We start from the raw sequence: 11,697 nt of genomic DNA on the forward strand, positions 1-11,697 counted from the left end.
GAACACTCAGTAAGGACGCCCTCCTCCCCCTCCGCCGGCGCCGCGCCGCCGGTGGAAACCTCCTCCACGGGGTTGGGCCGCTCAGCAGCCAAACCCGCCGCGGTGTCGGGCACCTTCTCGAGCCCGTCCCGCGCGACCCCTGGCGCCACGGCCGCGCCGCCCTCGGAGGCGCCGCGGCGCCTTCCGTCCGCCCTCGACCTCCTCCTCCCCCCCCGCGGCGTCGATCGTCCCATCGACGCTCTCCGGCAGCGCGGGCTCCAAGGGGTCCAAACTGGATCCCTCGGTCCCACCTCCGGACCCACCTTCAGCGGCCTGCGCGTCGCAGGCACCGCCGTCCGCCTCTTCGGGGCGCGCGCCGCCGCGGCCCTCGCCGCCAGCCGCTGCCCCGCCACCAGCCGCCTGATCGCCAGCCGCCACCCCAGCCGGGGTGTCGCCCAGCGACAAGCCGCTGAGGGATGCCAAGACCGCAGCTGCGTCCCCCCAGCCCCGCCGGCCGAGAAGAGCTTGGCGGAGCTTCTCCGCCTGGCGGTCGTGGATGTCGAGCGAGCCGATGCCCTTCTCAGCGACCTCGTCGAGGAGGTCGCCAGCATCGCCAATGCCCAGCTCCGCGAGCCGCCCCTCATACCTGCGGTAGAGGTTGTCGGCGACGCGCGCGCGCTTGAACAGAGCCGCGAGCGGCTCTCCCAGGTCGATGGCGGGCGAGGCCGCCATCGAAGGCCTGGTGCCCGGCCGCGTGGCCCCCGGGCTGCGGGTGGGTGCTCGCTGTGGCGGCCGCCGAGAGGGCAGAGAGCGGCGGCAGGCGAGGGAAAGAAAGAAAGAGAAAGAAAACAGACAACGCAAGGGAGGGATGGGAGAACGGCACGCCGCCACCACACAGGGATTTTAAGGAGAGGAGTGTGATGCGCTAGCCGTCGCCTACCCTAGGGATATTGATTGATTAAAGAAAGAAAGAAAGAAAACAGACAACCCAAGGGAGGGATGGGAGGACGGCACGCCGCCACCACACAGGGATTTTAAGGAGAGGTGTGTGGTGCGTTATCCGTCGCCCACCCTAGGGAGTATTGATTGATTGACTTTTGTGCAACCATCCTTAAAATTCTTTTTGCAGCCCCCGTGGAACGCCGCTCCTCCGCCCACATCTGGTGGTGATGTCCATCCCACATCTGGTGGTGATGTCCATCCCACATCATCTCAATCCAGTGGTCACGTGTGGCGCCGAGCCAGACAAGCACGCGGACATCTTCGTCCATTCCATCGACAATCAGCGCCCTGGCTTTGCAGCCGCGAGCGGGCGCCTGTGGCACACCAGCTCGTGGCTCAACGAAACGTGCGCCGGCGTGCAGCGCATCCAGGAGCTACAGGCCAAGCAACCGACGAAGCCGCGCGGCGCCGTTACCATTCTCGCCTTCCAGGCGACCTGTGGCGAAGACTGCACGCGCGGCAACAAGCATGACCAGTCGTGGAACATCGCAAACATGGCGGCCGCGCTGGACGAACACTTCTTCAGCCACCACGGTGCATACCCGCTCGTGGTGCATCATGAGGACCTGACAGACGCGCAGCAGCAACGGATTAGCGACCAGGTCAGATCCTCTGCCGTGGTCTGGCAGCGCGTCAACTTCAGTGTCGACGCCGCCCTCCCCAAATACTATGATTATGCGGCGGTGTTCCGGGACGTGAACCTCAGCCATCGTGGCGGCAATCTATCGTCACCGTCAATGCGCGGCACGTTCCACGGCTTTGGCTACCGGACCATGTGCCGCTTCTATGCCGCCCTCGTGATGTTTTCGCCACTACTGCTCCAAGTCGACTGGTACTTGCGTGTGGACGGAGGTGACTCCCGGATCACCAGCGCTTGGCCAAAAGACGTGTTTGCCCACCTGCAGGCGAGGCACTACGCGTATGCTTATGAGACGATTTCCAAAGCCGCGTCCAGCTCACGGCTGGACGGAGCTCTGCGCAGCTTCAACCAGGCGAATCCCCACCTGAAAGTGGATGCAGCGTTGCGTCTGCCTTTTGTCAACTCGCGCGGGGAGTACAATGGCAGGTATTACTACAACAACCTTGAGGTGGTGCGCCTGCACGTCTTCCGCACCCGCCTCCACTGGAGGTTGTTCATGGCGGTGGAGCACTCGGGCGCCTTCATGCACGGCCCAACATACAAGCAGAACCTGGGCGATGCGGATTATCGCTCGATGGCATTGCCATATCTGCTCAACGCTAGCCAAGTGTTCCAGATGCCGGCAAGAATGATTCCTTACAGCCACCCAGTGCCCTGGGATCTGCCATACCGGCATGCTTCCCACTGTGTTCCGGAGCTTGGGTCGACCGTGTGCACGCAGAAGAGCAGCAAAAGCCCCTTGCAGCCGCCACGGCAGCGCAGTCCACATTCGATCAAGCAGGAGCATAGGTTACCTGGCTTCGCGGCTGCACACCAGATCAAGCGACAGCACGCACCCGCAACAGCACGCACCCGCATCCGATCAAGCAGAAGCACGCGACTTACACGCGACTAACCCTGTCAGGACCGACCGGTGCCGGTAACGGCGTACGCCGGGGCGTGCACAGGCGTTCCAGAGAGAGGCCTAATAAGAGAGGCCTAGATTGACCCTCTTGCCTCTATGCTACACCCGCAGTGCGGTGCAGGTGGACGGATCGTTACCGGGCACATTGGGCTCCTACCCCCAAGTCTTGTTTGAGAGAGAGTAGCTTATAAGTAGGTAGGGATTGTTCATATACGACTCGCCACACTGAGCGTGCGAAAATCCCCCCACTCCTTGGAGTGAGGGAACCCCCCGACCCCCTTTCTACACATTTTGTGTCACATTACACATATATGATGTACGTGGTCACACAATCGGCACAAAAAGGGCGCGGAGTACAAGTTCTAAACTGCCGTACACAGGTCGGCCCCAAACCACATTCCCTTTCATACGTGATCCGATAGAACCCTCATCGACTGAAAGGGGCCGCAAACACCGGAAGCGACACACGATGGTTCAATTGTCGTCCAAACGCGCGCTTGCCGCTCCACACACGCTCAACAGCAAGACGCACGCTCACACCTGGTTGGCGGTGCCGCAGTACGGGCAGACGGCCCGCTTGGCCCCGCGCGGTACGTCGAAGATGTCGCGGCAGGCGTAGCATCGCAGCTTGCCTGCTCACGGCGCGGGCGCGCGGGCGGTGTGAAGAGAAAAGCCCGCTCGCACGCTCCGAGCAACCCTCTCTGGGCTAACAACATCGGCTCATCTCGGCTAAGCTCGGCTCTTCTCGGCTCGTCGGCCCGTGTCGACCAATCCGACTTGGTGGTTACTCTCGCTCGTCACGGCGAATCTCGGCGAAGCTCGCGGCTCGCCGGCGACTGCTCCTCTGTCGTCGATCCCGAGAGCGCTGCAGCGAGGAGCAGAGGGGCAGGAACCAGGCTTCTCAGCCATCGTCGGGTGGGAGGGTGGAGGAGAGGAAGGGCCTGACTGCTCTCACCTCCTGACGCTGGCCAGCAGCGGCCTCGCCAGCTGCAGCAGTGCCAGCGCACAGCCCGCCACGCCCAGCGCCAGGCAAGCCGTCGCCGCGGCGGTCGCACCGTGCCGCATCCGCAGCGCCGACGCCACCGCCAGCGAGAACCACATCCCTAGGTTGACCGCCTAGGTGGGAGCCGCGCTATTCGAGGCACCTTCTTCTGTTCAAGGTCTGTGTGAAGGCGCAGGCGTGAGCGGATCGTGCACCATGGTGTGAGCTCGGGCGGGGCTTATGATTGCCGTGAGGCTTCCCGGCGGCGGCAGCGCAATCGGTCGAGTTGCTGCCCTCCGCGCTCCACCCTCCTCAGCCGCCCGAGAGCGCGCCGCGGGCTCAGCGCGTGCGCGCTCCTGCGCTGCCGCCGCATCCGCCTGCGCCTGCTCGAGCTGTTGCCGGAGCCGGCCGATCTCGCCGTCGGCGTTTGGGAAGGCAGGAACGGGGTCCGGGTACCACTTGCCGGCGATCAGGGACGCCTGCCGAGGCGCGAAGAGCGGGGAGAGGACGGCGCTGGCGAGCATCACCGGGCAGTCCCGGGTATGCCCGTTCGCGGGGCGGGTATGCGAAGGGTGGAGGGGTCCGCAGAGCTAGGAAAGAAAAATCCGGTGCTGTTTTCATTACTCGCGAGAAAAGGAAAGAAATGCCCGCGAACACCTTGGCATCCCACCTAATGGGCCGAAAGAAACCCGTGCAGGCCCATCAGCACAGGTCGATCCAAGCTCACAAAGCCCACCTCCGCCGCTGCCACACCACCCATTTGCCGTCACGATGGCGTCAATCGAGTACGCAAAGAGCATGTTGGCCGTCTGGCTCGCAGGATTTGCCTTCAACCTCTGCTGGGTCTACAGGACCTCTCCGCAGGCCGACCGCTGGCGGCGGTGCCGCTTCATCTGTCGGCTGTGGCCGCAACAGACGGTGGTCGTCCTCGCCCGCTTCGCCGTGATGCGTCTCGTCAAGCTCTCGCAAGGCGTCGGCCTCGACCGGCCAGCGGTCTATTGGCCGTTCATCCTTCCGATAGGCCTCTTCGAGGCGTGGTCCGTGCAGGCGATGGCGGACGAGTACGAGGGCCGGCCGCTCAAGCCGCTTTGCCTGCGAGCGGTGCGGACGCAGCTGAAGGTCTCGTTCCTGGAGGCGGTGGGGCTCACGGTGGGGTACATGATCTGGCCGTGGGTAAAAATCGATGACCCCACCGTCGAGTCGTGGCTGCATGCGCCGTGGCGCACCTTTGTTTTTGACATTGGGCTGGACGTTGGCTTCTACACCTTCCACCGCTCCTGCCACGTCAACCGCACGCTCTACCGGTGGCTGCACGCGCCGCACCACGCCGACACCGGCAAGGCGCACGGCCGGCGGCTGCTGCACCTCGACTACATCTCGGCCACATCTCGACTATCTCTTGGAGCGCTCTTGATAGGAGCACGGCCACCTGGTGGCGCACGAGACGTACGAGCTGAGCTTTTTGGAGACGGCCTCCATCCTTGGCTCGTACCTGATCGGCTTCGAGCTCATCGGCCGCGTCTACAACTACACCCTTTTCGACATCGCGCTCCTCGTCTCGTGGGCCCACCTCGTCGAGCTGCTCGGCCACACTCAAATGTCGTGGACAGTGAACGGCCACCCGCTCCGCATCATCCCGGAGCTGCTCAACCTCGACCTCAAGGTAGCGCGCACGAGATGACACGAGACGGGCCGAGACCGCCTGGCCACCGCACACGGGCCAGCTGCGAGCCTCTTCACGCCCTTTGTGCCGAGAGCAGGTGCCCGACCACACCATGCACCACACGAAGCCCCTCTCCAACTTCTCGAAGCGGCTCACGCTGCTCGACCGCCTCTTCGGCACCTATGAGCCGCCCGGCGACCTCTACGGCACTGTCTGCAAGGATGGCAAGGGCGGCGGCGAGAGCAAGCCGCGACGGAGCCACGAAGCGTACCCCGTCTCGGAGGGCGGCACGCCCCAGCGCCGCAGGGCGGACAGGGCGGGCGCGCCGCTCGAGGCGTGAGAGGTGGGCGCGGGCGGAGAAGGGGCGGCGACGGCAGCGATTCGCGGGCGTACGCGTATATGCCAACGCGGCAAGTGCTGTAGGAATGTGCGACTCAGTCCTCCGTGCGCCGTGCGTGGGGCTGAGTCGTGAGGGGGGAGGGAGAGAGTTGTTCTCTGTTTTGTTGATGCGGGGGCGAGTGAACTCTGTGTTTTGGGTGTTACGGGAATTGTGTGCAATGTCCACTCTGAGAGAGAGATGTTCTCTTTCTGAGGGAGTTTTGTTGTAAAATTCTCTTTCTTCCACTCTGTGTGCACTGTGTGGGTTTTCAGTGTAATGTGGCTATCTTTACGTTCGGAATTCTATTCACTACTCACACGAGCTGTGAAATACGCACTTACTTTCGGTAATTTCACGCTGATTGCAAAAGCAAACCTCCTTTGATTATAGGAAAATTCATGTTTGCGAGCCTGATTCGAAAGGAGTAGTTGAGCGGAGGACCGAGAGCGCCTCGCTGCCGCCATGTGCCCGAGTTCCTCCGTACTGCTGCTCCTCCTGACACCCACCGCGGCGGCTGTCCACACGTCGCGCATCTCTCCGCTCTGCCGTCGGCTTCACGGTTGGGATGGACATTCCGAGTGGCATGGCGTGCCGAGCCGTCGCCCAGTGGCAATGCCGCCTCCCGAGGCAGTGCGCCACCCCGACGCCAGGCCTGCACACGCTCCGGCGCGGATCGCGCCTCGTGCCGCCGCTCGCGCCAGTCCGCGCATGAGGATGCTCCTGGCCACGCCCACGATGACGCTGGCCATCGCTGGTGCGTTGCGGCGGCTGCTGCCCACGGTGGCCTTGAGCTTGTTCACTCTGATCTCCCTCTTCGTGTATGAGCTCTCGCGATCCGCGAGGCCGACGGCAGCATCCAACGTGCTACCAGCACGATAAAATTTCGCTTCCGTGTGTGAAATGACGCGTCTGCACCCGAGCGGCCGCAAACGGGGTCTGACGCGTGGTGTCGCGTGCTGGTGATGCTAGTGTGTGTGTGTGCCCACACATGGTTCCCGTCCCCTCGTCGTATTTTTTGTTAGCCAAGGAGTTCGCTGGATGCTCTCCCGGTCACAAAGGCGCACACACGTTTGCCTCGGACTCTCGCCTTCTGTCGTCTCGGTGGCTCCCTGTCTCGGACTGGTTCTCTTTCCCTCGTGTGTGGTGTGCGCGACATGCACATGCACATGTGTGGAGCGGGAAGGCCTGCTCACGGGGAGGCGAGCCGACAGGACACACACACTCACACACACGTACCATGGACCAGACACGGACGGGCTCTCGAGGGGGGCGGGGTTGTCAGGGTCGGACGGTTTTGCTCGTCCTCGAGTTCGCTCATTGCTGCTCCGCTGACCCGTCTCCCTCGCTCGCGGGGCCTCGCACACAGGTTTGAAAAAACAAAAAAAGCGCATTGTGGGGGTCTGCCAGCGTGGACGGCGCATAATAAATAAAGGGGGCGACGCACGAACCCCGAGGCACAGCGCGCGCCCCGGCCCGCCAGAGCGTAAATTCTTTTTCGCACAGCACTGTGCCTGTGTTAGTGCCAGTGCGCGCCAGTCCCGTGCCCAGTGTTGTGCGAGGGAGTCTTCTTGTAAGATTCTTTTTCGGCCAGTGTTGTGCGAGGGAGTTTGGTTGTAAAATTCTTTTTCGGCCCTCCGCTGTCGGTCGCCACGCCACCCCGCCGCCAGTCGTTCGCACCTCTATTCAGACCATGTCTTCTCCCTCCTCGTCACCCTCCTCGCGGCGCGCGACCGCGCTGCTGAACCTCTTCTTCAAGGCGGTCCCGCACGACCTTCTTGATCTGGAGGGCGCGGGCACTCTCTTCGTCGCCGGGCCGACTGGCGCTGACCATCTGGTCTTGCTCTGCGCCGGGTTCCCGGACGACCACTCCTCGCTTGCGCCGCTCGCACGGCTTAGCAACCACGGACTGCCTAAATTTCGGCGGCTAAAAAGCAAAGGACGGGCTCTTTTGATCGGCAAAGGAAAGTTGGAGTAACGGCGACCGCGTTCGCAATGAAGTCGCCTGTCGAGCAGCTTCCGCGGCGCGCATATGCGCCGCGGGGTTGACCGACAGCCGCGCCTCTCGCGCAAACAGTTGGGGGGGTCAGTGCAGTTGGTCGCGCCGCCCCGCCCCTGCGTCGCCCGCCGCCGCACCGCGCCGCCGCGCCGCGCCGCCGCCCCTCGCGCCGCCCGTCGCCGCGCCGCGCCGCCGCCCGACAATTATTAATTCATTATTAATGAATTAATAAACAATTATACCACCCGCCGCCGCGCCGCCCCGCACTGCGTCGCCCGCTGCCTCGCCGCGCCGCCGCCTCGCGCCGCTCGCCGCCGCGCCGCGCCCCCGCCCGATGATTAATAATTAATAATTATTACCCGATTATTAATAGTGTGTGTGTTTGTGTGTGTGTGTGTGTGTGTGTGTGTGTGTGTGTGTTTGCCTGATGGCAGGGAAGTCCAAGGCAGCGGCGAGCGGCAGGTGGCGTCGGCGACGTACTCAGGACACGATGGCGAAGCCCACAGCGCAGGAGCTCGGCAGCAGCGCCGACAGCGGCCCCGCGCCGCGTCGGCGGCGGTCTGAGCGAGGCAGCCTGTACTCCTCAACCTCCTTGGCACTCCCCCGACGAGCGGCGCGCTATGCGGGCCCGCCGCGGCCGACGCGGGCGGCGAGCCGACGTGCGTGCCGCAGTCATAGGCAGCGCTGGCGAAGCGAGGAGGTAGGTCGGCGAGAGTAGTAGGTAGGTAGTAAGGTGAAGAACAGCCAGGCTCGGACTGGACACCAACGCGGTATGGGTGGACGCTAGACAGATGATGACGACACGCACGAGCGACACACAGACACAAACAAGCTCACAAGACACACAGCCAGCTGGCTGCCACACACCCTGAGTCGGCGTACACATAACTCAGGGCCACATCCTCCCTGTCGCCCCCCCCAGCACTCCACGGTGCCAAGGGCACAAACAAGGGCACAACTCAAACAAGAGTCCAGACAGACAAAAAAGAAATCACGCTGTCTCGCGCCACTCGGCCGACCATGAAAAGCGCACAAGCAAGAGAGGCGCGGCCATTGTGCAGGCAACGTTACAGCCGGCAACGTGCAAGAAAGCAGCAAAGCTCGGCCACGACGTCCATGGCCCGCGCGCCCCTGGTTTGCCACCGGCGGCCAGCAAGCCAGCGCCGAGCAGCGCGGACGACGGCTGACCGACTGCTGACCGAGGCAGCGCCCACGGCAGCGCCCACAGCAGCACCCACGACAGCACCCACGGCAGCACCCACGACAGCGCACACGGCAGCGCACACGGCTTGGCTGGCCATGTCAGCCGCGCAGGGACCCTCCCGCGGGTCCAACCCGAAGCGCTCGACCGCTCGACGGCGCAAGTCGGCTGACGGAGCGAGCCGCATAGCCCTCCAGTGCTCACCGCAGGATGAGGCCTGACCGGCCCACGCTCACGGCCTGGCCTGCCTGTGGACCAGCAAACTCGTTGGCTGTACGCGAGGAAAGAGCTGCGTGGCTGGGTCGATACCGTCCCCGTGCGCCCTTTCCCTCAGTGGAGGGCCGTCCCTGCCCTCGGGGGTAACTCGACTGTACACCCCTCCCTACTCTCTAGCTAAGGGCTCTATTCACAGCGGGGGGACAGTGGTTGTCCTGGCGGAGTCCTGACGGAGTCCTGACAGAGTCCTGACAGAGTCCTGACAGAGTCCTGACAGAGTCCTGACAGAGTCCTGACGGAGTCCTGACAGAGTCCTGACGGCCTATTTTGGAGGTTTTCAACTTTGAGGTAGTGTAACTATGTGAGGGTGAAATGAATGAATCAGTTCTTTGGGACAGTGCAATCCGTTTAATTATCACCTCCAACTCAAAAAAAGGCTGGTGTCAAACGGACAACGGGGTCCCTTATGGCCGTGGCCTGTAAGGGTAAGGTGCGGGAGGTCCACAAACCAGGTTGCCTAGTCGCCGACCACACCCACAAAGAACCCTGCACAAAGATCGCAAGGGCGGGGACCTGTTCCTTTTTACCCATCTCACAGTACAGAGGTGTCCGTTTTTATTTATTTATTTACACGCACGATTCTCGCGGAGGAGGAGGGATAACGGAGGTAATGTGCAGACAGGCCAGCAGCCAGTGGGACGAACGAGGACCGCGACGGTGGCTCAAGCGGGAGGGAGCGGAGACAGGGGGCAGCAAGCGAAGTGGGTGAGACTGATGATGCTCCTCCGACTTAGGGAGCGGTTCAGCTGCTGGGCGGGCTTCAGGCTGGTGCTCACGCGAAAAGGAATCGACGCGATGTACAAAGCATTCAAGAAGAGGAGAAAGAAGAGGAGGGACATCAGTGGTGACGAAACAGAAGCTAGCGCAGACGAGGGCAGGGCAGACCCGGGGACGGCGGAGTCGGAGCAGACGGCATCGGCCGCCGAGGAAACGTTGGGAAGAGGCACGAGGAGGGCGGCGACCTCGACCGACTATGGAGGACCCGTCACCAGACGACGCAGGGCAGACGACGGGGAGGCGGAGCAGACGCGCAGGGCGAGACGAGGGAGGGAGCAGGATGTTGCTGAGATCAGCAGGAGGATGTACGACGAGATTAGGAGCAGCAGGGACCCGAGGGACCATGTGGAAGACGGCTAGTGCTAGTCCGCCAGTGCTCAAACTTTACCGGTATGAGACTGGTATTTGGCGATATTTTGATTAGTTTTGGAGTGGTATGGTATAGTGGTATGCGAAAGTGGTATGCGGGGTTTTCAGTAGTTGTAGCGGCTGTCGGTGTGGTCCCGGGGGCGAAACCATGCAAAAGTGCGGGTATTACCCGGGTATACCCGGGTTTTTTCAGGTATACCCGCAAAATACCCGGTATTTTGCCGATTTTGCCGATTTTGCCACCAAGAAGGCACTCCGACTCGCTTTGATTTCCGTGAGGCAACTGTCCCGTACCACTTTTTGATTAGTGCAGGCCTTGGGTTTGATTAGCCAAAAACTCCCATACCGGTAAAGTTTGAGCACTGCTAGTCCCCCATCGGGAGGACGACCCCGGCTAGTCGCCGACCACACCCACAAAGAACCCTGCACAAAGACCGCAGGGCGGGGACCTGTTCCTTTTTACCCATCTCCTAGTAGAGGTGTCCGTTTTATTTATTTATTTACACAACAGGCAAAGCGCGGACGACGGCTTCTAGAAGCCGTCGTCCTCACAGAAGCCGCCGTCGGATTCGCAGTCAGAAGGCGGATGGTCGAATCCGCGAGCACCGTGGTGCTCGCCGAGAGGACCATCCCCATCATCTTCGGACTCCATCCCCTCCCCCCCCCCCCCCGTCGCTCCCGGCCGCCGCGCCCCCCGCCGGCGTTCGTGGCGGGACTTCCCGCCCCCTCCCCCGCCAGCACCGCTCCACAACTCCTCCAGGTCCTCCTCCCAGAGGAGCAGCCGCCCCTCCCTCACCCAATCCTCCCACCCTGGGAACGGAGCAGACCACGCCCGGACCCCACGCCCAGCATGCCAGCCTCAAGCGCCCGGGCCAGGAAAAGAATTTCACAACGGAACTCCCTCGCACGAACGACACTGGGCACGGGACTGGCGCGCACTGGCACTAGCACAGGTACACCCAAAAGAAATCGCGTATGTTGATGTTGTGCTCCTCAGGCGGGGTGCTTGAACGGCGCTTCACCACTTGAATGGCGTTCGCTTCGGCCGGCCTGCCGCCGGCGGCCGGAATTTCTCTTTATTTTTCTACGACAATGGCGGCCGGCAGCCGATTTCGCGCTGCGGCGGCCTGGTCCTCGTCGTTGCAGTCGTCACGTCGTGCCTTCTCGGCGCGAACGCCCTCTCGCCGACGGCTCGAGTTTGCCGCGAGCCTGCGCGACTTCACGCCGCACGAGGGTACTGCGGACGTCGGCGAGACAAACCTGCCGCCCTACCTCACCTCGGCGCAGCTCGACGGAGCAGGCGCCGCCTCGACGCCGCCACTGCACCGCGAGTAGCCGCCCACGTGGCACCCTCCCGCCTCTGCGCCAGGCCGCGGCGTCTACATGGAGACGTACGGCTGCCAGATGAACGTGGCGGATACCGAGGTCGTGCGGTCCGTGCTGCAGGGCGCGGGCTACTCGCACGCGGCGTCGCTCTCCGGCGCGGACGTGGTGCTGCTCAACACGTGCGCGATCCGCGAGAACGCCGA

The 11,697-nt window shown here is 63.0% G+C and overlaps 4 protein-coding genes across 4 annotated transcripts; 3 read left to right on the plus strand and 1 right to left on the minus strand.

The window, feature by feature from the left end:
- Nucleotides 1-2,838: 2,838 nt before the first annotated feature.
- EMIHUDRAFT_438520 (hypothetical protein) lies at nucleotides 2,839-4,092 on the minus strand. Its single transcript, XM_005760138.1, has 2 exons — nucleotides 3,481-4,092; nucleotides 2,839-3,390 (listed from the first exon to the last, which is right to left on the minus strand). Exon 1 carries the CDS (start codon nucleotides 4,029-4,031, stop codon nucleotides 3,681-3,683), a length of 351 nt encoding a protein of 116 aa, XP_005760195.1. The 5' UTR covers nucleotides 4,032-4,092; the 3' UTR covers nucleotides 2,839-3,390; nucleotides 3,481-3,680.
- Nucleotides 4,093-4,305: 213 nt separating this feature from the next.
- On the plus strand, nucleotides 4,306-5,510 carry EMIHUDRAFT_218336 (hypothetical protein; the record flags this gene model as incomplete). The annotated part of the gene is made up of 3 exons (XM_005760139.1): nucleotides 4,306-4,791; nucleotides 4,925-5,170; nucleotides 5,268-5,510. The coding sequence occupies 3 exons, from the start codon at nucleotides 4,306-4,308 to the stop codon at nucleotides 5,508-5,510; spliced, it is 975 nt and encodes a 324-aa protein (XP_005760196.1).
- A 747-nt stretch (nucleotides 5,511-6,257) lies between these two features.
- EMIHUDRAFT_218337 (hypothetical protein) lies at nucleotides 6,258-7,524 on the plus strand (the record flags this gene model as incomplete). The annotated part of the gene is made up of 2 exons (XM_005760140.1): nucleotides 6,258-6,410; nucleotides 7,336-7,524. The coding sequence occupies 2 exons, from the start codon at nucleotides 6,258-6,260 to the stop codon at nucleotides 7,522-7,524; spliced, it is 342 nt and encodes a 113-aa protein (XP_005760197.1).
- Nucleotides 7,525-11,260: 3,736 nt separating this feature from the next.
- EMIHUDRAFT_218338 (hypothetical protein) lies at nucleotides 11,261-11,673 on the plus strand (the record flags this gene model as incomplete). The annotated part of the gene is made up of 2 exons (XM_005760141.1): nucleotides 11,261-11,402; nucleotides 11,538-11,673. Coding segments are annotated over 2 exons (278 nt in total), but the record flags the coding sequence as incomplete, so codon positions are not given.
- Nucleotides 11,674-11,697: the final 24 nt, after the last annotated feature.

Source organism: Emiliania huxleyi (assembly GCF_000372725.1).
Source record: "Emiliania huxleyi CCMP1516 unplaced genomic scaffold EMIHUscaffold_78, whole genome shotgun sequence".
In the NCBI taxonomy this organism is placed as follows: Eukaryota; Haptophyta; order Isochrysidales; family Noelaerhabdaceae; genus Emiliania; species Emiliania huxleyi.